The sequence below is a fragment of the Hemicordylus capensis genome, chromosome 7 (assembly GCF_027244095.1).
Source record: "Hemicordylus capensis ecotype Gifberg chromosome 7, rHemCap1.1.pri, whole genome shotgun sequence".
NCBI lineage: Eukaryota > Metazoa > Chordata > Lepidosauria > Squamata > Cordylidae > Hemicordylus > Hemicordylus capensis.
Window position 1 is genome coordinate 17330665 of NC_069663.1, and position 27337 is coordinate 17358001.

The window sequence follows — 27337 nt, forward strand, 5'->3', positions numbered from 1 at the left end:
GAGAACTTTTGTTGAAAAGCAGTATATAAATATTTGCAGTAGTAGTCATCATACCAGAGCAAAACAAAACAGAGCAGTAGCAGAACAAGATAAAATCAAGGTCAATTAGAATAGAACTAAAAAGCCTGGGCAAATAAAAAGGCCTTCATCTGGCACCAAGGAGCTCTGCAAAGGCATCTGGTGGGCATCAGTGGGAAGTTGGAGGCTGGTCTAGATAGGCCTTGGGCCTTATTCCGGCAGGGCTGCTCTTAAGAAAAGCAGGAGCCCTCTGTAATGCCAGGGATTCTTGTCCACCTGTCTTTCAAGTGATGATGTAGTCAACAGAAGGACTGTCCCTGGTGGGTGAAATTCATGGTTCCATGAAGAAGCATGGTGACCTCTGAATGATCTGAGATAACCAGCGGGTGAGTATCTGGAATGCCCTATAGATTTTTGAGAAATAGGTTTTGAGACAGCAACTTCTGGATCTTGTCTGTAGGTTTCTGAAGCCCATATTTGTGCTCTGCTGAGAATTGCACAGAAGACCCTGCCCCCCACATAAAGCAACGTCCCCCTCTTATCATATTTAAAACAATTTTATTCATGAAAATATGCTGTACAATGCACTATACACAGTTCTTTACATTGCCACATACACAAAACTAGAATAGCACAATCAAGAAGGTTACATTGCGTACAATATATGTGTGGTGAGAGATAACAGCCTGTCGAAAACCCTAACCCCCGAATCTGTACAGTTATAAATACGAGGAGGAAAAGACACAAATTTGGAAACGTTTGGTCTGGCCCAACCTGGTGACAGACTCTCCTGACATCAGGCCGTCCCCTCTCTGTGAGCCTGCTGCATTTTAGGAGGACTGAATGTCACACCTGGGTCTTGGTCCCACCTGAACAACCATGCCCAAGATGGTGACCCAGCTCTCAAGGCTGAAAAGGTGGGCACTGTGGGAAAGTGTGGGGTGGGGGGGCGGCCGAGCTGGTGTGCTATGACTGTGCTTAGTTCAGGGGGGTCAGCTCCTTCCTGCTGGGTGGGCTGCTTGGTGGACCCTGCCCCACGGCTCAAGCGCCTCGTCATCTCCTGCCAATTGCTCCTTACAAGAACACTGAACACCAAGATGCAGCCAAATGGCCTCCTTCAGACCCTGATGTGGGCAAGGCAAGGCCATCTTTGTACAGGAACTGTTGGTCTCACAGCCTGGCTCCACATCACACCCTAGCCACAACGCTGATTTAAAGCAACAGTTTTAAATCAGCAACAGCTCAAAGCAGTCCTGCATGCCATTCTTAACCTAAATCAAGAGGAACTGAGATGCCAGCTTGCCTGGATGCGACATCCTTTGGCTTGCAAGTTCTGCCTTTGTTCCATAATGTATATCCGTGATTCTCAAACTTGGGTCCTCAGGTGTTATTGGACTTCAACTCCCATAACCCCCAACCAAAGGCCACTGAGGGTGGGGATTATGGGAGCTGAAGTCCAATAACACCTGAGGACCCAAGTTTGAGAATCCTTGATGTATATGATTCTGGATCGTTGGAAGGAAAGGGATTTTTTGCACATGTCCTGTGATACTCTTTTAAGTGACGGTGACTTCACGTGTTCCATAGCTGAGTCTTGGCATTGAAAACCAATCTAGGGTAAGCCCTAGCTGCATTGTACATGGAGTTAGGCAAAGAGTTTCAGGAAAGGGGGAAGGGTGGGGAGGAATGAGTCACCACCAATTGCTTAGACTGGTGAGCAATTGCCTTTAGGATGGTGGAAACATACCCATGTTAAATGGTCAGAAGACTGGCCTATCCAAGCAACAACGTGCCAATGCTTATCAGATTGGTGAGTGGAAGCATTTCTAGTTGGAAGAATAATCAATTTGAGTACAATTTTTCATTGCAAAACCAGAATGTGGGGGTTTAATTTGGATACAAAAGAACAGCCCTGCTGGATCAAGCCCAAGGCCCATCAAGTCCAGCATCCTGTTTCCCACAGCGGCCCATCCAATACTTCGGGGAAGCCAACAAGCAAGAGGTGAGGGCATGCCTTGCAACTGGCATTCCGAGGCATCTTGCCTCTGAGGCTGGAGGTGGCCCATAGCCCTCAGACTAGTAGCCACTGGTAGACCTGTACTGAAAAGTGGACAAAAGAATAACCCTCCAAAGGTATCCATTTTTTAAAAAAGAAAATGTTTTGAAAATGTGTTGAGCATTTCCCAAAATTATCATTATTTTTAAGTGCAATACAGAAGCAATTGTGTGGCTTGCGCAGAAGTGGAGGCCATGCCTTGCTTCCCTGCTACGGCTGCCACAGTGGCAGCAATCAGATTGGGCCACCACCATTTCCTGCCATGTGGCACTCGGGAGGCCTCACCTGCCAGACTCCAGTCTGTCAAGCCACTCCAGGGCAGGCAAGTGAGGCGGTGGCTTCAGGATTGTCAGCCGCTCGCTGTCTGAGGGGTATGAAAGGGGAATCACAAGCTTGTTCTAGACAGTGACTTGGGGGGGAAGGGGGAGGAGCAAGTTCCCAGCCACAGTGGAGCTCTCAACACCAGGTAGACAGATGGACCAGCAAGATGGTCATATCTGCACCTGTTGGCCAGCGACTGACAAGGCTCCCAGTCCAAATGTGAGGGACGGGGCGCCCCCACAGAGGTCCAGACTGACGAACAAAATCACCAACTCCATTTCCAAGACGATACCGGCTCCTCACCTCTTAAAAATATCCCACTCCCCAGGCGTTGATATCTGACCATATAATTCCCTTTGGTTTTCTTCAGAGAACCCGCCTGCTATCTTGCCGGACTGATCAGCAGAAGGCAGTACCGGTGCAGATTGCCGAGAGCGTCCCTGTCCTCACCGGGCCCCACACTTTCCACCACGCTGCCCCTCCAATAGTGCCGCCTTACTCAACATGACTAGCAGGACTCTCTGTGGCACATGCCCTGCCCATGCTCAACATCCCAGCCCCTTGGCACTGCACTGCACTTGCACAAAGACGGTTAAACACAACGCTTAGCAATATGACTTCATTGCACACATAACGACCCTACAGTTAACACACCACAACGATGGCTGAGCAAGAGGGCGCTTCCTAAGGATTAGCTCTCCAGCCAAAGTCCTGCATGGCAGGGGACGTGAGAGGGCCATCCTGTCTTTCTGCCTCCACAAAGACATGAGCTTAGGGTTCAGCTGAGGGTCAACGGCAGGCCTTTCTGTCTCTCGCATCCTCTCTTCTCAATCTTCTGTTGACACTCTAGGACAGGAGTCCCCAAACCCTGGATATTGTTGGTTTGCAATGCCCATCATCTCTAGCCTTTGACCATTTTGGCTGGGAATGATGGGAGTTGAAGTCTATCATCATCTAGGGATCCAAGATTGGAAATGCTCTAGGATATGTCCTCTGCTCTAAGAAATGAGTCAATGTTCTGCCCCTAGGCACTATGAAGACCCCTTCCAATAACTGGGATGATGGTGTCAAGGAGGGTAGAGGGTAGACAGGCACTCAGATCATCTCTGCCTTTTTTTGAACGTTTCTTTCCTTTCTCTCATTGCTTCAAGATTGGGGTAGGGGTAGATTGTAGATGTTAACATGGAGGCAGTTGCATTCTGAATCCCCAGGGATCTGACTCTACCCTCCATCACTATAAACAACAGTCCTTGTGGCCGACTATTTGTGGGCAATTCCAAGGGTAATGGAATTAGGCATCTTATTACTTTTTCAATTACTGTAGCCATAAGCAGATTTTTCAAGTTGATATTATATATACCCATTGGTAAGAGAACATTTTCTAAGGTCATATTTTTCACAAAAGTCTTAAATAATATATTGTCAGAAACATACAAAACACCTTGGTAACGGAATCAGAAACAATGTCCCACAATTCTGATTCTGTTACTAACGTATTTTGCATGTTTCAGAGTCTATCAATTATATTTAAGAGTTTTGTAAAAATATGCCCTTGTAGGAAATGTTCTTGTGCCAGTGGGTATATATAACATTAGCTTGAAAATTTGCTTCTGGGTGCAGTCATTGAAAAAGTGGTAACATGCCTGATTCTGTTACCCTTGGAATTGCCCTTATATGGACCGTAAGGCTGCAGCTGAAGTTTCTGATTAGTGTTGCCAGTGAAAACATTTGGGGAAACTGAGGAGGAAATCATAAAAGGAATCAATGAGCTTGACCAAATAATTATAATCGTAATAAAATAGTTATAATTACAAACAAAATCTTTAGAATCCAAATATATTAAATTTGGTACATGATCCAGCAATGTAAACATTTATCTCGTGTGAGCCCATTTGAATGATGTTGTTGGCTTGCAGCTGATGCAGATGTAGAGCAAAACAGTGGCCCAGATTAATTGGGCTCATGTACTGCCACACACATGGGCAAAATGGGTTACGCCTCCTTTCCAGGAGTTTCATTATGATGATCAGGGATCCACTAACTTAGACTTTGTTTACTAGCCAACCATTCTGGTCATCACCAATCCCCTCTTTTCCCTCAGATCTTTCTATGGTGCACAGGCAGAAGGCTTGGGAGAGAAGCAGGTCTTCTGTCATTTGCATCATCGGTGATGACCAGAATGTCTGGCTAGTAAACAAAGTCTAAATTAGTGGATCCCTGATAATCATAATGAAACGGAGGGCTCTCCCTGTTTCTACAATTGGGAGAGCACTCTCCTACTCCTCAAAAAGGATTCCTGCTCTTTCCTATCTTCTCAAAAATGGCAGGGAAATGAAACCTCTGGGGAGGAGATCTGTGTGGTGCTGGGTGTCCTGCTCACCAGAGGGCTAGAGGCACTCGCCACTGGCAAGTGGATTATTGATGCCTGGTTATTATGGCTATGCCCATTCCTGCCTACTGATATGAAGGCTGGAGGGGGGAAAGAGGAATTCAGGAGTAAAAATGTTTTGGGTCTCGCCCCCTTCCTGGAGGCCCAATATGAAAATATTGAGAATTTGGGGGAAATAATGATAATAAAAGCCCACATAGAATATGTCCTCTTTTAGAATGCTCAGTGAAATGCCAGTTGCATTGGAGGCAATTCCCCCCTGCCGCGGAAATTTTATGCAGAATTTTCTGTGTCTCTCCCCATCCCTTAAACAGAGAACTGCTGCCACCATGCCTAGTTTGAGCCTAAGAAGTGCTAACATTGGGTTAGATTGCGTCCAGGCACCCTGATCCTAGGGGTCCTACGTACCAAGAGGCAAGCTTCTGCATGTCTGTCCCTACAGGCTGAGGAATCTCATATGCTTGCACATGCAGTTCTCCTCTTGATCCTGTAGACAGGGCTGTGCATGCTAAATCCTTTTTAAAAATCCAGGTATCAGCTGTTTGGGAGGGGAGTGAAAGGCTAGATCTCCTCTCTCAGGTCTAGGTCTCCTCTCTCAGACAGCTGATTAATGAGATTTCAGCTCTTCAAAAGGGATTCCACATGCACTCCATGGGATCAGCACATAAAACATTGAACCTTTTTCAAAGCTTTATAAATATACCAAACAATACTTATCTCATGCGCTAACTGCTAACTAAGTTGTATATAACACATTTTGGGCTCAATCCAGCCAAAGATAAGCACTTGGAAATCCCACCAGTTTCAATGATGGAGATTTATGGATGTGATCAGCTCTCCCATTGAAATCAATAGAACTTCATGGTGTTTAACTTGGAGGAATCATGCCTCTGATGTTCTTAGAGCAGTAAATACAATTTAGATTTGATAAGTAAGGTGGTATGATATTGTCCACATTTAGTTTTCCCTCTGTATTTCTGTCTTCCAAAACCAAGCCACCCCAAACCCCTTGTTTTCCCCTGCCTTCAGAATTGTTAGAAATATTCTCTCTCTGCTTCTGCCTCCATAACATGAGCTATAGATGCCACTGGAAATAGTTCCTTGCTGGAGTGGGATATTCAGGCATCCTTTAATAGTTCACCCAGAGCTGAGTTACATATGATGCTAGAGCATCATGTTTCAAAAAACAGCCGCAGGAGGGGGCCATTTTGGATTGACCCCCCCCTCACCTCCACACAATATCATGACCCCAGTCCAAATCATACCAATAAGTTATGGAGGACAGCTTCAAATGGGTGGATTTTGAAGTCAGGGAATTGGTAAAGGACAAAGGGTTACTCTTTTTGTATTTTAACACTACAATCCTAGACACATAGACTCTCAGAAGGAAGTCCCACAGTGCTCAGTATAACTTACTCCCAGGTACATTTGCATCGAATTGCATCCTGAAACTGTTTTCATTCAATGAAGTTCTGTATTTTATTTTATGTTTGTATTATTTTAGGGCATCTAACCTATTATTGTTTCTGTCCTTTTAGTTTTCTTTTGGCTGCCTTGTGCCATTGTTTACTTAGGAAAGGTGGGATATCAATTTTTAAAATAAATATCTCCCCGCCTACTGCACCATGGACCCAATCAAAGAAGGACCTTTTCACAAGTGACGAAAGCAGCACGATTTAATCTTGAACACATTCCTCCGGGAAGGTATTAAAGCAGGACAGACAGCAGAAGAGAGCCAGTTTTCATATGGATTCTAGTCAGTATGGTTGTCTACCTTTTACTTCTCAAATGTCCAGATATGGGATATACAAACACTAATTACAATGTCACTTGTGAAAATGGTCTAAGGGCGCATTGGCACACCACCTCTTTGAAGTGCTCCGAGGCGGCCTCCGACCCTACGATACGTCCATCTGCACCTCCATCCTATGGCTGCAGCTACACTTCCAAGCATGCTCTCCTAGCCTTGAAGCAACTCTTGCCTACCTGGCTGCCAGTTCCCATCCAAACCTCGGGCTCTGCACTCACAACTTCAGGTATCCGCCAACCAGAGAGGGCACCCCACCGCATTACGTTGCCATCCCATCCCATCCTCCTCACCTCCAAGCCCCGGATTGCCCACCTCCCAGGTCAGCAGTAGCCACACCACACCAGGGACTAGCTCTTAATATAGTGCCAAGGGCCATGTGTCTCGGTGTGCAGCAGCAGGCACATGTCAAGTGCGCATTCTATATGCACACGCATTTCACAGTGGCTGCTGCAAGCACGGAGGACAGAAAATGCAACCACTGGCAAAGCTGGCATGGATCAGGCTGGTGCCGCTTTCCATGGCATCCCCTCCCACCCGGTGATCCCAGATTCTTCCCTTCTATACCAGTCATGCTGCAAGTACGACCGATTTTTCTGCCCATGGAAGGAAATCCATTGTAATTCAGTTGGAACAACTGGATGGGGAGATACTATAGCTAACTCAGGCGAAGAACTGGTCGACGTGGCAAGCCCTTTGCGAGCAGCTCTTGCTGCCAGTGGTTAGCGAGTACGACAGCACTGTCCAGAGCCGGTCTTGTGGTAGCTAGCATGAATTGTCCCTTTTGCTAAGCAGGGTCTTCCCTGGTTTGCATTTGAATGGGAGACTACATGTGAGCACTGTAAGCTCTGGGGCCACTCTGGGAAGGGCACCTGCCTGCTTGTGTGCAGAAGGTCCCAAGTTCCCTCCCTGGCAGCATCTCCAAGATAGGGCTGAGAGACACTCCTGGCTGCAACCTTGGAGAAGCCGCTGCCAGTCTGTGTCAACAACACTGAACTAGATGGACCAATGGTCTGACTCAGAAAAAGGCAGCTTCCTATGTTGGCTGTCTGGAAATGGGGGGGGGTGTCTTATCTATTTGGTCTCTACTTTAGGGATGCCACAGGCAGGCCAGGACCAGTGCAGGGAAATAAAATTAGAATTTAGCTCTCAGGAGAACCATTGGGAATGGAACCAATGGCAAGCCAGAAACACCCCTTCAAGGAGGCCACCTTGACCAACATGAAGGCTTGACCATAGTTCTAGATTGTTCTTTGGGCCACAATGCACCGGTTCCCTCTTTCTGTGCAATAGTGCAGGAGCCCAGGGCGGGGAAGGGAGGGGGAAGAGATGGGGGCAGCAGCTCTGCAAGGCCATGGCTAACTTGTGCCTATTGCACACATCAAAGACAGATCCGACTTACTGCACAATACAACTGGCACGAGCGGGAAGCCGCCGGTACCTGTCAAAACATTGTTTACCCTACGTTGTGTGTGTGTGTGTGTGTGTGTGTGTGTGTGTGTGTGTGTGTGTGTTTAGTGTTGTTCTCAAGTTTAAACAGATGGCTCTAGCCTGGCTGAACAAACAAAGGCAAAGGAAAGAAGAAGGGGTGGCGGGGGGGGGGGAGAGAGAGTTTGTTTCAGTACCCCCCACCCCCCACTCCGCTGATTGGTGGGCTGGAGCTGTCTGAGCAGGCCTCACCCCGGCACCCAGCTCTGATTGGTGGGTTGCGGGGCACTGGGCAAGGTGGCCATATTGAGACCGTTCTGCGGCGGGAGGGCAGAGTCAAAGTTGAAGTCCATCTCATCACTGTCCATGAAGTCATTGAGAATGATGGACTCCACATCACACTCCAAGCTACCGTTGAACATGTCCAAGTCTAAGTCTGCTGGGAATCTGTCCTGGCCCAAAACGGGAGTGTGCATGGCTTCTGGGTAGGGTCCCTGCAAGGAATCTAGCAAACTCATGTGTGCCCCTTGGTTGTTGATGTAGGAATGGATGTGCCCGTGGTGTGGCATAGCCACCATGCCGCACGCATCGTTGGGCAGGCTCATAAGGCTGATCGGGGAGGGTAAGGCACTGTTGTTAATAGGAGGGTGGTGGCTGGCTGGTGATGGATGGTACAACGCGTTGCTCTTCAAGAGGGAGGATGGGTGGGGAGGGTAGGGGACCAGGCCGATCTCGCCGCCCCCGCCCCCACCGCTGCACACGAGGGCGTTCTGTCTGTGGCCGCGGGGTGGCGCCATGCTGCTGGCTTGCGGCATGTGGGGCTCGCCCTCTTTGTGCGCATAGGAGATGGAGGAGAGCAGGTCCTGCAGAGAGGCGTTGCGGTAGGAGTTCATGGGGGCAAAGGTGGCCTGCTTGTTCTCCTGGATGGTCTGCATGGGAAGGCGGCGCATGAGGCTCATGGCGGGCTGGCTGTAGATGGTCCCACAGTAAGTGTTGCCTCCGCCACCGCCGCCTCCGCCGCCACCTCCTCCAGCTCCCACAGCTGAGCACTTGGAGTTGAAGCTGTAGCTAGAGTTCCTCTGCCGGAGGCCGCCAGCAGGGAGGGGCTGGGCAGGGCTCATGCTGTAGTTATCCTGGAGGTCATCCAGAAGGCTCTCACCGAGGCTCTCGTTCAGGTTGATGGTGCCAGTGAGGTCGGTCAGCCTGGGCATCTCCACGGAGCAGCGGGCATTCAGGGAGGGGGACATGGTGCTGGAGGGGCTCGGGTACATCAGCGGTGAGGATGGGGTCCCGTCGTCCTCTTCCAGCTCATCTGGCTCGTGGTTGGCCATGATGGGGGAGAGGCGCCCACTCAGCGTGCTGGCGGAGGAGTTGGCCCGTGTCCGGAAGTCGGCCCAGGCGTCGTACTCCTCGCCCGCGTGGGAGGTGGGGCTCTCTGACCATTTGGCCTGCTGGCTGGAGGGGCTTTCCTCCCCGCGCTCCTGGGCCGCCTGCAGCTGCTTCTTCTTGCTGGCTTTGCCTTTGATGCGCAGGAACTTGCTGTTGTTGTCCATGGAGACCGCCCGCCGGCGTGGCGTCTTGCCAGTTTTGCCGCCCTCGGGGTTCAGCATCCACCAGGAGCTCTTGCCAGTGCCTTCATTTTGCACCCGGATGAAGCGGGTGTGCAGTGACAGGTTGTGCCGGATCGAATTCTGCAAACAAAACAAAACACAAAGAGCTCATCACTGCCAGTCAGCAACCCCCAAAGATCACCCCAAGGAGTTCCTTGCCCATTCCTCTCAAGTGAAGCCACACACCTGGCTTCTGGGGTGTCAATAGGCATCACCCACACATGTTGAACCCTATCTTTGTGGTCAGAAGGAACCCTTGCTAGTAAGTCCCCCAAAGCAACTTATTACCACCACCACCCCGCACTGTACTCAACTGCTCTGTAGTGTTGCAGAGGATTTTTTTACTTTTACAAACCTTTTTTTTTTTTTTTTGCTGCAACAATGGCTCCAAAGAACCTCTGAGAATTATCAAGGCAATTGAGGCCATTTTTAAAAAGTCTATAATCAGGCAGGAAATGACCCTGGGTCATTTCCTAACCTCACGATGGCCTATTTTAAAACAGGTGTTCAGCAGCACCCGGCTGCTGTGGTCATTCTTCTCAGTGCTTCCAGGCACTGTTCAAAACTGCTGCTATAGCAAAAAAAAAAAAAAAGACTTTTAAATTAAACAAACTCACACACAAAGAGAAAGACAGCACCACTTCACCTGTCTGAAACTTTGGAGAGCCACTGCCAGTCACTGTAGACAATACTGAACTAGATGGATCAATGGTCTGATCCGGTATAAGGCAACTTCCTAAGTTCCTATGACTAAATGGACCCAGTCTAGCGAAGCAATTCTTACAATCCTAACCAGTGACATCCCATAAACCCGATTGCTACTGTCCTTCATTCTAGAGCCTAAATTGTGCCTCTCTGTTCCTCCAAGAAGCAAGAACAACAACAACAACAAATATTTATCTACCGCTTTTCAACCAAAGTTTCCAAAGGGGTTTACATAGAGAAATAATCCCCAAAGGGCTCACAATCTAGAAAGAAACACAAGATAGACACCAGCAACAGGCACTGGAGGGGGTGCTGTGCTGGGGTGGAGAAGGCCAGTTGCTCTCCTCCTGCTCAATAAAGAGCATCACCACGTTAAAAAGGTGCCTCTTTGCCCAGTTAGCAGGGGTTAACAAAACAAAACAAAACAAAACACACAAAGAACCCACCACAACAACCCACCACTCCATTTGGTCTTTATTAGGCCGGATAGGAGTTGATCTCCATTTTTCAATTTAACCAGCACCAGACTGAGGATTTGAGGCTATGGTCTTGCGTTAGGCCTTTATTAATCCAGGCCTGTGTTGGGTTTGTGCTAATCCAGGCCTGCGTCAGCCCTCCATTAATCTAGGACTGCATTGGGCCTGCGTTAATCCAAGCAGGAGTCCATCTCCATTTTTCTAACCAGCACTCGACTGGAGATTTCAGGAAAAGCCTCGCCATCTTCCCCCCAATTCTGCTTTTTTGGAAAGGAGGGGGACATGGCCCCCGTTCTGCCCGCTCCATCTTCAGCTGCTCAGACACTCGGGCTGGTTGGCACCCTGAACAATCCCCGAGTGCCCCATTCAGCAGCTCCGCGGCGGCAAAGGCCTCCAAGGGTCTCCCATTCCCATGGCAAACAAAGGCGCTCGCAGCTGCCGGATCGCTCCTCTGCCAGGGCTGCTTGCCATCGGATACATTTTTTGACACCCTCCAAAAGCGAGCTTGTAAGGCTGCACATGGAGGCAGGGGAGGAGGCGCCCGCCCGCCCTTTCAGCTCCCAGCTACGCTTTGAGTCTAATGCCTGGCGGGCAGAGAGAGCCAGCGGGGAATTCGATCTGTGACAGGCGTGGGATGCTGGGAACTCTCGCCTGTGACCTGTGGATTATTCCTCCGCTTCCATCCAAGGGAATTTTCCCATGGAATTCTCAGTGGGGCTCCACACAGCTGATTAGCCCCGCAGACAATGGGGAGAGTCAGAGCACCAGCACCGTTGCCACTGAACGGGCCCACAGACTTGGGAGCCAAAACAGATGGCATCGGGGTCTGCCTCCTCCAAATCCGCCGGCGCAAGCAATGCGCTGTACCCCCCTTCCAGAGAGGGAGGAACCAGGCCTGAAAGGTCAGGCTGGGATGGAGGGGATGTTATCGCAGCTGTGCTAAGCGTCACTGGGGTGTGAACAACCCAGCTGCCTTACAACGAGTCTGCCCATTGGTCCAGCCAGCTCAGTATTGTCTACACTGGCTGGCAGCAGCTGTCTAAGGCTTTGGGCAGGCTGCTCTTTCCTAGCTCTACCGGGAGATACCAAGGATTAAACCTGGGATCTTGTTGGTGCAAATTTGGTGTCTACCACTGAGCAATGGGGGATCCCGAAACCGCTTTATGCTGAATCTGACCATTGGTCCATCTAGTGCAATTTGGTCAGTAGTGACTGGCAGAGGATCTCCAGCGTTTGAGGGTCAAACTAGGTGTGTGGTGAATCAAATCAATAAGAGGAGTGCTTTAAAGTGGAAGTAATTGATTAAAAAGGAGCTGCAGGGCGGGGGAGTTATTCTCTTTGGGACTGTGGCGAGAAGGATCTGAGTCCTTTTCCACTGCACCGTTTTCCTGCCTATGTTCCTGCCTCTCCATTAATCAAGGCACGTTGGGAGTGAAGGGTGTGGCTTGAGAGATGTGCATGAAACGGACTTTTCAATTAATTTCAAATTCAAATTGAATCCCCCAAATTTGTTTAGAATTCGCATCAAATTCAAATCTGGTCCGAAAGTTCGATTCGAATTTGATTCAGATTTGAATTGATTCGACCCTATTTCTATGCTTTTTAAAACCAATCAGGGGGTCTGAATGGTTTTTACAAGGTGCCATATGGCTCTCGAATCGAATTCAAATTGCATTTTGAAAATTCAATTTGAATTAGAATCGAATTGCCCTTTTAAGGGGTGATTTGATTAAAACTCAAATCACTCAAATCACCCTGATTTGTTTGTTTGTTTGTTCGATTTCTATACCGCCCTTCCAAAAAATGGCTTAGGGCAGTTTACACAGAGAAATAATAAATAAATAAGATGGATCCCTGTCCCCAAAGGGTTGACAATCTAAAAAGAAACATAAGATAGACACCAACAACAGTCACTGGAGGTCCTGTGCGGGGGGGTGGATAGGGCCAGTTACTCTCCCCCTGCTAAATAAAGAGAATCACCACGTTAAAAAGGTGCCTCTTTGCCAAGTTAGCAGGGGTGAGTCGAATCAATTCAAATTCAAATCAATTTGCACACCCCTGGCAGCTTGTAGCAACTCTTTGCTCCTAGGGTTCTCTGGCCAGCGAGGAAGAGGTGGGAGGGATCAGGATGATTCAAGCATTCTGTCAAACCTTGACACACACACCCTCATGGGGCTTGATGTTCAAGGAGAATGCTCGAGGAGTCCCTGGTTTATTTTTGGGCTGACTGGCCTCCTGCTGTGACCCATCACTAACACTTGTGGCAAAATAACATATCGCCCAGCCCTGTCTCCCAGTTTAGCCTACCTCACAGGGTTGTTACGAAGGGAAAATTGAATAGCCGTTGTATGCTGCCCTGAGCTACCTGTAGGAATGGATGGGAGATACATGTGAATAATAAAAAGAACAACTTCTCTGTTGCAACATTGCTCACATGCTTTCACCTTTGCATTCTTAAGGACCAGAAGCATGCTGATTTCAAATTAATTACATGCCTACTTTCTATTTCAGTTTTCCCATCGGCACAATGGGAATGCTTAGCCCATGGGGTGGGGGCAGATATGTTGGTTGAAGAGCGGTATATAAATATTCTTTGTTGTCGTCATCGTAGTAGTATACAGATAATAGTTAGCCTGTGCTTTCAAAACAAAATCTAATTCTGAACCTATATAAATTATACAATAAATTTGCATGCCTCTGATTATTTTGCATAATGCATTTGGTTTCTCCTAAATATAGAGAAGGAACCTCACAGAAGCCCCACTCATTGACCACTGAAAGTCCTGCCCATCCCCACCCAGACATTCCTCATGCACTTTCACCTTTGAATCCTTAAGGACTAGTAGCATGCTGGTTTCAAATGAAAACTGAGACTTGTGATGCTGGGTTGTGTACAAACTAGGTACAACGGTGAAACCATCGAATGCACACAGGGCAATCACCAAGGGCAGGGTAGCCTGGTGCCAGGTGTTGTGGCATCGTGAGTGTAATGGGAGCAGAGACCATTTTCACCTCCAAACTATGCCTGATTTAGAGTTCTGTGAAACTCCAAAGCTTGCACATTCCTCCTGCCTCCGTGCTGGTTCTGCAAGCTGACTGTTCTTGCGGTCTGAAACAGGAACGGCAGTCTGCCGGGGCCAGGGGAGAATCCACCGAACCAGCAACTGCCTCCAAAAAGGAATAAGATGGGCGATAGCAGCACCATTCCAGTAATGCCTGACGGTGGGTGAAAGGCTGTGGAGTCTGCAGAGAGCTGGTGCCATGCCATGCCTTTGTCCAGAGGCATACTAATGAGCAGGCGAGCAAGTCACAGGGCCCCATATATCATATTATGTAATGGCTTACTTCTCTGCACTTCATTTATTTGGAGATTGCTTGCAGGTTGGCGCCTTGCCAGCAGCCACCAAATCCAAGTCTACAGAAATCAATCTCGCGCTGACTGATTAAGCCGTGTTTAGAACTAATTGCTCCTTCGTGTGTGGGGAGAATAAATTATGGGCTTTCATCTCGGCATCTTTAAAATGCAGTGGCAGGTAGGGTCTGGCGATTAACCCCTTCCGTCCCGCCGCTCACAAACCAGCAGGCTGGCTGGGGAGGGAGAAAGCACCTGGGGGGAATGCAGAGCCCCCAAGTAGAGCCGCCGAAGGAGGCCTCTGGGTACTGATCACTCACACACACACACACACACACACACACACACACACACACACACACACACCCCTCCCCAGACACCCTTGCTTGGCTGCTCTTTCCTGGTAGAAATACAGTGCCAAGAGAAAGAGGGCATGATTGCCTTCCTGCCTTGCCTTCTTTTGGGGCACCCACAGAGTTCCCGCAGCTGTATTGCCCCACTCTGCCACACACTCCCTGCCGCACCCCTGCTCAGCTCTCCCGCCCTGCGGTCTTTTAGCTGGTCCCTGGGATGGGGCCCTAGATCAGTGGCAGAGCATCTGTGTTGCAGAGACTCCTGCCTGAAACCTTGGAGAGACGCTGCCAGTCAGTGTAGACCAGGGATTCTCACTGTTGGGTCCCCAGATGTTACTGGACTTCAACTCCCATAATCCTCAGCCCCCGTGGCCTTTGGTTGGGGATTATGGGAGTTGAAGTCCAATAATATCTGGGGACCCAACGTTGAGAATCCCTGGTATAGACAGTACTGAGCTAGCTGGACCAGTGGCCCGACTCTGTATAAGGCAACTTCAAGGCGGGATGCGGTGGTAGGATGTTTAGGTAGTTGACTGGACCAGTGTTCCCTCTAAGAGGGATTCCCAGATGTTGTTGACTATAACTCCCAGAATCCCCAGCTGCGATGGCTTTTGCTTAGGGGTCATGGGAGTTGTGGTCAACAACATCTGGGAATCCCTGTTAGAGGGACTACTGGACTGGACCACTTTGGACTGTAGGTGGGGACCACCGCTTTGGAATTCTCCCACACATTAAAACCAAAACCAAAACTTGCAAATAGAAAACTAGCCCAGGTAGGAGAAGGATTCTAGCCCGGCCCTTTGCCTAGTGTGCTGATTTTATCTCTGCAGGGAGATGTTAACATCAAGGAATATGAAAAATGCTCCTTCACCTGCAGACCAAAATGGTTCAGCCCATTCTTCCCCTTCAGGTTGTACCAGCTCCTTTGGCTGCATGGTTAGACCAGGCCTTATTTGTTTCTACAGCTCTGCTTTTAACCTGTCACTCACACTCAATGTTTGAATTGTAAAATGTGAGGTGGTGGGTTCCAAGCCTCCTCCAAAGCCTCACCCTTTAATCAGAGATGTGTGGAAGAGAATGACGAACATGACTTAGCAGTGTGAGAAATACACTCTGCAGATGCTCAGAGGCACATTTCCAGCCCCACCCCCAAAAGCCCAGGTAGTCATGATGTGGTAGATTTAGTCCCTGGTAATGAAAAAGATCTCTAGCAGATGCTAACTGAAATTGAGCCTTGCTTATGTTTTGTTGCATTTCCACTGTTCCTTGGCCTTCATTTCACAGTATGATGCAGGAGGCACACATATACAATATCAGCTCTCTGTAGTTCCACGCACAACCAGAGGGCAGTTCTTACAATAGCCACTGAGCTGAAAATGAAATTGTGTAAGCCTTTAAAATCTGGCAAAAATGCAGAATGCTAATTCCGCTGTGGAAACTCCAAGCTGAGGGATTCGATGAAATGCACACACCCACACAAACACAGAGAGTGAAATCTTAATCCTTTGGGACTCATTTTAAGGCAGGGCCTGAAAAATCCCAAGCGCCAGGGACCCCGGGCAGCTGGAAATTTAACCATGGAGCCTAGACTAGGATATGCAGAGACAGAGTTATTTAATCAAATATTTGTCCCAGGAAGCCCTGTTTTGTCTTCTAAGTAGGTTACTTGTAAAGGGGATAAAAGAGAAGCTTGTTTACTCCCCCGCTCCACAATGTCTGTCACTGAGTCTAGTAATTTTGTCCAGTGTCCACTGTCCGGTGCTGCTTTACCGAGTGATTTCTGCAAGGCTTTACTTCAAGTTTGAAGTTGCCCCCAAAAACTGACCAAAAAAGTGGATTTTTTTACCCCGGATATAAATTGGGCTACACTCTAAAGAGCGATGAAAAACCTGAACCGTGTGTGGAATGCTCCCTGGTATCTCGCAGGGACTTTGGGGTAAATTTGGCAGATATGTGAACACACACCTCCATTCTGGTGGAGATGCAAACTAAAAGCCGAGTGTGAAAAACTTCCAGGCTCCTACATTTGGGGGCCGGCTTCTAGATCCAGAGAAAAATCACCAAGACCTGTTTTAAGACAATAAAGCCAAGTGTCCACTCATTCCCCAGATACTCTGACAAGTTCCACACAAGCAGCCAAGTTACTAGTCGATTAGTCTAATTTTTAAGCAAATACTAAAAAAAAAGGTTGTGTGGCACTTTAAAGACAAGCAGGGGTTGTGGCTGAAACTTGAAAGCAGGGAGCGGGTGGGCTAAATACAATAGCATAAGAAATATGGACATCTGATGGGAGGAGAATCAAAGTAGGGGAATATGCATTCAAATTCTTCCAAGCCCAGGATTTTGCTTGGCAATCTCTCCCCTCCCCACTTCAGCCCCAAATGGTGTGGCTAGGCTGCAGGTCCTTCTGCATCTCCTCAATTGGAGACCTGCTGTGAGGGGGCTTGGGAGAGAGACTGGGTCAGACGAGACCAGGGGCGTTGTTAGGGACTTAAAATATCTGGGGCCCTGGCCCACCACCCTCCTTTTGATAATTAAACTCAGGAATCATTATGTCTGACTCCTCCCCAAAGGGAAATGGGAGGAGACAAGTGCTGTACCGGGGGCTAGAGCGTCTGTTTTGTGCCCAGCAGCACCGCACCTTTTGGGGAAGGGTGTGCAGCAGCTGTGAAAAAGGCAGATTCCATGCTAGGGAAGTGAACTGGAAATAATATGGCTAATATTATAATGCCCTATACAAATCTATGGTGCGGCCACATTTGGAGTACTGTGCACAGTTTTGGTCAACATATCTCAGCAAGGACATTATAGAACTGGAGAAGGTGCAGAAGAGGGCAACCAAGATGATCAGGGGCTAAAGCACCTTTCCTCTGAGGCAAGGCTACAACACCTGGGGCTGTTTAGTTTAGAAAAAAGACAACTGCAGGGAGACATGATAGAGGTCTATAAAATCATGCATAGTGTGGAGAAAGTGGACAGAGAGAAATTTCTCTCTCACACACACACATAACACTAGAACCAGGGGTCATCCCATGAAACAGATTGCCGGGAAATTTAAGATTGACAAAAGAAAGGATTTTTTTTCACACCGGCTATGGAATTCTCTGCCACGGGATGTGGTGATGGCCACCAGTTTGGATGGCTTTAAAGGGGGCTTGGACAAATGCATGGGGGTCAGGCCTATCAATGGCTGCTAGTTGGAGGGCTATAGGCCACCTCCAGCCTCAAAGGCAGGATGCCTCTGGATACCAGTTGCAGGGGAGTAACATCAGGAGAGAGGGCATGGCTTCCTCTCCTGCTTGTGGGATCCCCAGAGGCATCTAGAGGGTCGCTGTGGGAAGCAAGATGCCGGACTAGATGGGCCTTGGGCCTGATCCAGCAGGGCTCTTCTTATGAGAAGACAGAGAGAAGAAGTGATTGAAGCAGCAGCAGCAGCAGCATAGATGACAGCCCACCCCGCAATTGAGAAAGAAGTGTGTTGAGATGTGGGGCTCTGAGCCATTCATTGAGGGCCCAAGCCCCCAGGGCCACCCCCTTAGGGCACTCCTGGATGAGACTGAGCAGACAGGATACCTGGCAGCCACCTCATCTGAAGCCACCCTTCGGCAAGGGTGGCTTCCGGCAGTGATGGAGTGTGGATCCAGCTACCCATTCCCCCCAAGTAGAAGAGGCTGCTGCCCTGTCTGCCTGCTTCTCACGCATGAAGGGACCTGCCAGAGGCCGTTAGCTGCACAAAGACCCCCGCCCCACTCCCCCGCTGCTGCCTCCTCGGAAAGGAATGTGAGACACTGAGAAGTACAAGGAAGCATTATGGCGATGACAGTGTGCCCAGACAGCAGACAGAGGAGCTGTGCAGAGGACTCCGTGGTGAGCGTTTCTGCCGGGCCTGACAATGAGCCAGCCGGTTTGAGGAGTGCCTGGGGAAAGTTCAGAGGCCGGAAGCCCCTGTCAGCCTGGACAATCCGTCTGAACCTTCCGACAGCACAACGCGGCGGCAGCCCAAGCCTCAGCCAGGCACCTGGGCCACGGAGGACCCAAAGAGAGCCCTCGTGGGAGGGAGCTCTGAGCTCTGACCGTCCTTTAAACTCACTGTAAATGGTATCGATGCCAAGCAGCCTGCAAAGGTTGAAAAGGGTTTGTATTTTGTATTTTAAAATATTCTAAATTGATTACGCAAAGTCATGAGAAACACCCTGGAGTGTTATGTTTGATCCTGAGCTGAATTCTACCTGGAATTTTTTCACATATATATTTTTTTCTTTTGTACTTTTCTGCAAAAATTAAAAATAAAAAGTATAGTGGGGGGGGGGGATGAGCTGATCTCCCTTCTCCTTTTGTTTTGACTTTAAAGCAACTGGTGTGGGGGAGGGACTCTGATTTTGATCGGAGCAGCAGTGCTGGGGAAGAACTCGTTTAACCCTTTCCTCCTGTGCCATGTTCCGGTTCTAAATACAAAACCCTTAACATACACACATACACACACATGCAAACGTACACACGTGCAAACATGCACACACATGCAAACGTACACACAAACATGCACACGTATACATGCACACGCGTGCACACACCCCCCCCAGGAATTTACTATTTCATTTTTCATTTCATTTTTAGATTTATATCCTGCTGTTCCTCCACGGAGCCCAGAGTGATGTTCATGATTATGTTTAACCTCACAATAACCCTGCAAGGTAGGTCAGGCTGAGAGTCACTGGCCCAGCGTCACCCAGTATGTCTCATGGATGGACAGGAATTTGAAACTGGGTCTCCCTGGTCCTAGTCCAGCTTTCTAACCACTACACCACACTGAAAAACCCTCAAAATATAAATTTTGGAAGTTGCTCTAAATACTATCAGTTCTCCTCGGGGAATATATAGATGTGACTCTTGTTCTCTCTCCCCCCCCCCCCGCCCTTGTGGGGCTAATAGCAACTTGGGGGGGGGGTTTAGAATAGGGGAAATAGCACATGGAAAAAGGTTTGAATACCCTGCCCACAAAAGAAAAATCAGAGCTTTTCTCCTCAACCAGCTGCTTGAAAGTAAACACAAAATACAGTTAGCAGAGCCTGTAATGAACCTCCCTTATCTTATCTGTTTTGGCCCTTAACTCTATAGCAAAGCATTGCTAGGAAGTAAGTCAAAGTAGAATGGCCAGATCTCCTGGGAATCACATCATGAGACTCGGGGGTCAGAGAGAAGAGGCGGAGTCTAGAATGTGAAGGGATGGAGTCTTGGGTGGTGCCAGGAAGGTCAGGGGGTGGGGCCTAATTAAGGGGTGGGGCCATCGTGGCAGGTTAGAGCTCAGCTATGCCTGATGGGTGGAGTCTGACGGAGGTAGAGTTAATAGCAGGAGTCCTTGAGCTTCACAGAAAGTATCTGAGGGGAGGAGAGTTGGTCTTGGCAGTAGTGAGCATGAATTTCACCTTTGCTAAGCAGGGTCTGGGCTGGTTTGCATTTGTATGGGCAGCAACATGTGAATGCTATAAGCTATTCCCCTTTGGGGAGGGGACTGTAGCTCAGGTGGTAGAGCATCCGCTTGCATGCAGAAGCCCCACGTTCACTCTCCGGCATCTCAAGGTAGGACTGGGAGAGACTCCTACCTACAACCTTAGAGAGCTGCTGCCAGACAGTGTCCAGCTCCTAGCCCAGGGGAAGGCAACTGCAGCTCTCAATCTGTTGTTGATCCAACGGCTCTCATCATCCCCAGTCACAATAAAGTTTGGCTAGGAATGGTGGGATTTATAGTTCTACAACGGCAGGAAAGCCAAGGCAGTCTAGGCCTATCCTAGCCTACCTTAGCTCCCTGCTGCTTCTACAGGTGCTGTACATTAGAAACTAAAAAAACCTCAAAACATATAGTACATATATATAATCAAGATCCTTATCACCATCTCTACCCTGCAGCTGTTTTCTTTCTATCTATCTATCTATCTATCTATCTATCTATCTATCTATCTATCTATCTATCTAATTTGTACACTGCCCCAAACTTTGGTCTCTGGGTGGTTAACAATTTCCCTTTTGCCTCCAAGGGGAATGTTCGATTGGGCAATACCTCCCATTCTGAGACAAACAGTAGGGATGTGCATGAATTCAGATTCGTGCCGAACTCAGATTTGTGCACAGATCCAGAGCCGAAATGGCTCATGGGGCTGCTGAACGGATTTGACTGGTGGAGGGCGGAGCAGGAGGAGGTGGCGAGTGACACCTTTAAAAGTGAAGACAGTCGGTCCTTACCTGCTCTTCCACCACTCAGCTTCATGCTGCGATGGTGCACCCCCCAGCAGCCCTCAAGCTGCAGTGGAATACACATGGCTACCCAGGTTTCCTCCTATCTTGCTCTCACAAAATCACTTCTCCCTCCTCCTACCTAGTTGTTTGCACCCACACAACTGAAAATTTGGAGCACACACAGTTCCCAAACCTAGGTAGAGGAACACAGTTTTGGCTTGTGTGAAGAACCTCACCGAGTCAGACCACTGATCTAGCTAAGTATTGTCTACACTGACTGACAGCGGCTCTCCAAGGTTTCAGGCAGAAGTCTTTCCCAGTCCGACCTGGGTGCTTTCCAGACTAGCTGCTCGACAGCAGCAAAATGCCTCCGTTCAGGCAAGTCACATTCAAAACGTAAGCCGCAGGGGTCGAAGTCTCGCATTAACTAACAACCCGGGGGAAAACAGCAACTTCTTTACACCAGATATACGACGTCCTAGCTCTGTCTATATTGCAGCGATTAAATTCGAAACAAGGCATTGGAAATGTGAACGGCACCCTGCTGTCCACGTAGGGACTGTGCTGTCATAATGTAAGAAGCACACTTCCAAGATCTGCCATGACCCCATTGCAGGGTCTAATCTGGAAAGCACCCTGGAGATGCTGCCAGGGATTGAACCTGGGACCTTCTGCATGGAAAGCAGAAGCTTTACTACTGAGCTACAACTGCCGTCTTCCACTGAGCTGTTGCCCCCACTCTTTTCTGGAGGAACACTCCTTCTCCATCGTACCTCCCCACCAGAATAATTATGTATGATTTTAAAGGTCTCTTAATATTACAATGCAGTGCCTATGAAGGTGGAAACAGCAGAGACCTGGTGAAGCTAGGAGCTCTCTCTCCCCTAATCTGTGGAGTTGCCCCCACTGCTGGAGGTCTTAAGACAAAGGGTGGCATATAAGCATAAGTATAAATATAAAGAAATACTGCCCTCGCTCCCCAAGAATAATTATGATGACTACAATGGATATTTATATACTGCTTTTCAACAGAAGTTCCCAAAGTGGGGTGCATGGATATAAATAAATAAATAAAATGGCTCCCTGTCCCAAAGGGCTTACAATCTGAAAAAGAAATATAAGCTAGAACCCAGCAACAGCCACTGGTGGGATGCTGTGCTGGGGATGGATAGGGTCAGGTGCTCTCCCCTGCTAAATATAGAGAATCACTTTTTTTTTAAAAAGGTGCCTCTTTGCTCTGTTAGCAGGGGACTATGCATGTTCTTTAAAGTCTCTAATATTATAATACAGAACCTATCAAGCTCTCTAGTATAGAACCAGGTTAGGCCGGGAGCTCTCTCCCCTCTCTGTGCAGGTGCCTCTGCTGCTGCGCTTATTTTCTGGAAGAGATCTTGGGGAGCAGGGAGGTGGCTGACGAGATTCGGGGCTCTGAGCAATTCACTGGGAGCCCATGCCCCATTACCTACTCCCTGACGCCCCTGCCAAACCGGGCACTTGTTCTGGCTTACTACTAATAATATGACAAATATTTATGTACCACTTTTCAACAAAAAGTTCTCAAAGTGGTTTACAAAGAAAGAAAGAAAGAAAGAAAGAAAGAAAGAAAGATACATACATACATACATACATACATACATACATACATACATACGGTTCCCTGCCCCAACAGAGTTCACAATCTACAATAAAATAAAATTAAGTAAGATCACCTAAAAAGAATCACAAGGTAGCCACCAGCGACAACCACCGGAGGGATGCTGTGCTGGGGTTGGATAGGGTCAGTTGCTCACCCCCTGGAAGTTTTTCACACGGGGCTTTTATTTCATTAATCATATTTTTATACTGCTTGACATGTATATCTCTTTTGAAGCCCTTTAACTCGCATCTCCTCCAAAATGGAGGGGGTACGCTCACAAATCAGCCAGATCTACCCCTTCATTGGGTCCTTCTGGTGCTCTGCACTTCCCTGTTCCTGTTCCAGAAACACTGGGTTGGTTTGTCCCCCACCCCACCCCCTTTCGTCATGTGAATATCATTAGGGTGGCTGCCCTGGGCCTGCCTGAACAGGTGAGGCCAGCGGCTTCTGCAGGGCCGGTGCTGGTGGAGAGGGGCAAGCAAGGACAGGCGTGCAGACACAGGAAGGTAACGGGGAGGACACCCAGGCCCTGCCCTGCCCTGAAATTCCCTTGCAGCCGGAGGCAGGAGCGCTTCCACAGCTGTGGCTTACGTTCCTGTAGCCATTGTCGGCACTGGTTGCAAGTTGGATGGTCCTGCCTTGCAAAGGATTTGGCACCGAAACCTTGGGCACCTAGGTTTGGGGAGGAGAGCTGGTCTTGTGGCAGCCAGCATGAAATGTCCCCTTTGCTAAGCAGGGTCTGCCTTGGTTTGCATCGGGTTGCGAGACTGCATGTGGGCGCTGTAAGACAGCCCCCCAGTGAGGCTGCAGCACAGTGTTAGAGCATCGGCTAGCATGCAGGTCTCGGGTTCACTCCTTGGCAGGAGTCCAGCCCTACCCACTCAAGATCTTTGACTTCTAAAAACCTTGGGGAGGGAAGTGCATCCTAAAGAACGCCGACACACTAGCAACTCAAAGGGACAGCCATTTAACGAGCATTTCTGAAGGGCGGACGCAGCCAGGGGGCGGGGGCGGGCAATATGGGGACAACGGTTTGTCAGGGCCTGGTATCAAAAAGCGAGATTTCCCCTGGGAGGGACATGGGGACAGTTGGAGTTCCCGGAATGGAGAACGACCTCCTGGGTGCCTAGAAGAGCTGCAAGGAAGGAGAAATGCAGGCCAGGCCTGCGCCCAGGCAGCATTTCCAGGGGCGAAGGAGGCTCCTTGTCCTGACTTCATCTGCCCAGAGTAAGACGGAAGCTGCGGCCTTGCTTGGCCAAGAAGGTTCATTAAAGCAAGGCAGCGGCAGTAATTAAGGCCAGGCTCGCTGCTCAGCCCGGCCAAGGAGTCCATGAAGGACTGCGTGGGCACCAGCGGCCCGGCCAGAGGAGCGAGTGCAGAGGTGGGAGAGGCAAGGACAGCAGGCTTAATTAGCGGCACGGAAGAAGCCAATTTGTGCTGTGCGCTGCATCCGTGCTATCAAGGGATCAGATGCTCTGGCCCTTAAAGGCAGCACTGGAGAGGCACTCTCCCAGGGGATGGGGGGGACTTTGCATTCCGAATGCCAAGGCACAATTATTTTTACTCGTGGATCTAGCTGGCAGGCTTTTGTCTGGAGGTTTGCACTGACCGGGAGAGGAGAGAGATGCTCACTGCGTCTGTGCCCACACTGGGCTCCCACAGCACCCTCTAGCCGCGTATTGATGGTTGCTTGCTGTCAGCCGTTAGGTAGACAAATGCAGGGACGGATGACCAGCCTCACTCCCATGATCTGGCTGGATGCAGAACGGTGTAGGCGAGAGCTCTCCAAGGTCTCGTGCTCGGTCTCTGTGTGACAGGGCTCTCTTTAATTCCCTGGAAAGTGCTCGGGGGGCTTTTCGGCCACACGCCAAGAAGCTGTGACCATTTTCCTTTGATGTGGGTTCCCATGGCGCTTGCTTGGGGAATGGGGCTTCTTGTGTGTGAGTGGCTACAGAGAGAGTGAAAGAGCAACGGGAGGCACTCCAACAGGAATAGCCATCAACAGGGCAAATTGGAAGCAAGAGCGCTGAAGGGACTTTATGCTACAGCAGGGGTTCCCAACCGGTGGTCCTCCAGATGTTGCTGAACTACAACTCCCATCATCCCCAGCCACAATAAGTTGTTCGGCAACATCTGGAGCATTCCCAGACGGGGCTTTTAGCTCGCTCCTCCGCCAGAATGGAGGGTGTGCGTTTGCCAGATTCACCACTAAAGTCCGTGTGAGATATTGGGGAGCACTTTACACACGATTCAGGTTTTTCATTACATGTTAGAGCCTAGCCTGATCTATGTCCAGGGTCAACCCCCCTTTTTTTTCTTTTGCAAATTCAAACTTGCAATGAAGCTTCACAGTAAACCCGCCATAAACCCGCCTGCTGCCTGGGAAAGCTCCAGGAGGATCACACGCAGGCAACCCCTGTGCTTCAGCTCAAATTCTAAAGCATTAGCAAAGAGTCAGAATTTGGTCTTTCATGCTTCCGATCTTTCCAGATTTTGAAATCAACATTGTTGAAATTTCAGCAACTAGGGCAGGAGGCTTCTCCTATTCTGAACTTGGTCATGCGAACTGTATTGATTCTCCTGTAATTTTGTATTTTTCTTTCTTGTTTTTGTTTTCTGGTCCTGGACCGTAATAAATGTAACCAAATAAACAACCGTGTGACCTGCCTATTACTTTACTGCAGCTTCTTGGTTTTGGTTTTTTTAAACAAAAGCTCTAAATCCAACAGCATGCATACCTGGGAATGCTGTAAAAATATAATTAGGATAACATAAATCTAACTTTTTCACAATTACGTTTGCAATCCTATGCACACTTATCTAGCAATAAGGCCGCTGGATGGAGCAGGACTCTCTCCCAAGCAAATATGCATTAGATTGTGCTACACATTTTAAACTATGAGAATTTGCTTGGAGTTCCCCCCCACTCAAATTTCTTTCAGCCCTGCTTTGAACTCCATCTAGCCTCCAACAGGTGAGCTACAGCTCAGCAAAGAAGTCCTCCATACGATGCTAGGGCAGAACGGGGCAAAATCTGTCTGCTATTCTGTGCGCCCAGAATGTCGAGCAATAGCAGCTGATGATCAGAATTTGGTTCCATCAACCAGCAGCTCACTGTTCAGTAGAAAGACAGAGCGATCAGCAGCCAGTGCTCCTTCACAGCAACTCTGATTCTAGGCGAGCAAATGAAAAACTAAGCAGCCAAACACAACAACCCACAATGAGCTTTCAGCACTGCCCTGTACAAACAGCCACCTCGGCCCAAGAAGCAATCAAAATCAAAAGGAGCCAAAGCAGAGATGCAGCTAAGGGCAAACAAATCTAAGCTAGAACCAACAGAGGGACATAGGGAGCTGCCTTAGACCAGGTCAGACCATTGGTCCATCTGCAGGCATCTACAAATCCACTTGCCAGCTCACCCGTGGCAAGTCCCCTAGCCCTGTGGCAAACAGTACACCCGACACCACACAGATCTCCTCCCCAGAGGTCTCATTTCCACTGCTGTTGTGGAGAAGGTAAGAAACAGCAGGAATCCTTTCTGAGCATCAGGAGAGGGCTCCCCCTCTTTCTTACCTTCTCCACATCTCAGTGCAAATGGCAGATGACCCACTTCTCTCTCTCCTCTGCCTGTGTGCCAGGAAAGGAGCCAAGGGCAGAGATGGGATCAGTAGCAACCGCAAATAATGGCTGAGCAGTGAGCCAAGCCTAAATTTGTGGATCCTGTCTATCTGGCTTAGTTTTGTCCACATTGGCTGGTAGCAGCTCTCCAAGGTTCCAGGCAGGAGTCTTTCCCAGTCTTGCCTGGAGATACCAGGGATTGAACCTAGGACCTTCCGCATGAAGAGCAGATGATCTTCCACTGAGCTATGGCCCTAGATCCACTAATCAGAGCGGAGTCCTAGAAAATGGAAACTGTATGCCGGATACCTCTCTGGGCCTGTATACTACCTGGTGTCCCTGCCAAACGAGGTGAGGGGGAGGAGGGTGGCTACCAGGGAGAGGGCCTTTTCAGTGGTTGCACCCTGTTTATGGAATAGCCGCCTCGGCGAGGTTCACCTGGCTTCATCACTTTGTTCGTTTACATTGCCAGGTAAAGGCCGTTTTGTTCTCCCAGGCCTTATAAATTCTGGTTTTCAGATTTTGAATTTTAACTAATTTTAAAATGAGTTTTTAAACTGCTTTTCCTTTTTTTTTGGCATTTTCTTTTCTCCCTTTTTGTCTGTTATGATTTCATGTGTTATGATTTAACGCATATAATTTGTCTGTTATTATTTAATGTGTTTTTATTGTATGTTTTAATCCTGTGTTGTGAGCCTCTCAGAGAACTATTATTATTATTTCTTGTTTACACAGTCAGACAGGTGTTATTGACTGGTTTGTTTTATCCAGACATTGAGTCCTTCCCAAGGACCTGGGATGGCTGAATTTTATCATCATCATCATCATCATCATCATCATTATTTCGCTGAGGTGTACCCGTCACTAATCCCATGCATGGCAGCTCTTGCAAGAGTTCACAAGCAGCTGCCGATTAGCGACAAAGACTGGCAGAAAGAAACTGAGCAGGCAGGGAGAAAAAGTGGAGGCCAGGAGAAGTGGCAGCCAGGCCAACCAGCCGCGAAGGAGAGCCCACAGGCAAACCTTGGAGAGCTGCCACCAGTGAAAGTAGACGGAGGTTGATGGACCAATGGTCTGACTGTATATAAGGCAGCTTCCCATGTTCTTATGATTGTATCAGAACAGTAAGTCTCATTGGCTGGAGAAGGGCCAGCATGCTAAGTGGGGTGGGATCTCCATTTTAATTCTCTCGGAAGCACTGTTCCCTCTAACAGGGATTCCCAGATATGGTTGACTACAACTCCCAGCATCCCTAGCTGCAATGCCTTTGGCTGGGGATTATGGGAGTTGTAGTCAACCACATCTGGGAATCCCTGTTAGAGGGAAAACTGCTGGGA

General features: G+C 48.8%; 1 protein-coding gene across 1 annotated transcript in view; it reads right to left on the reverse strand.

Moving 5' to 3' along the window:
• Window positions 1–564: 564 nt before the first annotated feature.
• Window positions 565–27337, reverse strand: part of FOXO6 (forkhead box O6) — a 147205-nt gene continuing 120432 nt past the window's right edge. The window contains exon 2 of the mRNA XM_053268205.1: window positions 565–9710. Coding sequence (XP_053124180.1) covers window positions 8268–9710 — 1443 coding nt within the window. The 3' untranslated portion in view covers window positions 565–8267. The remainder of the gene's footprint in view (window positions 9711–27337) is intronic.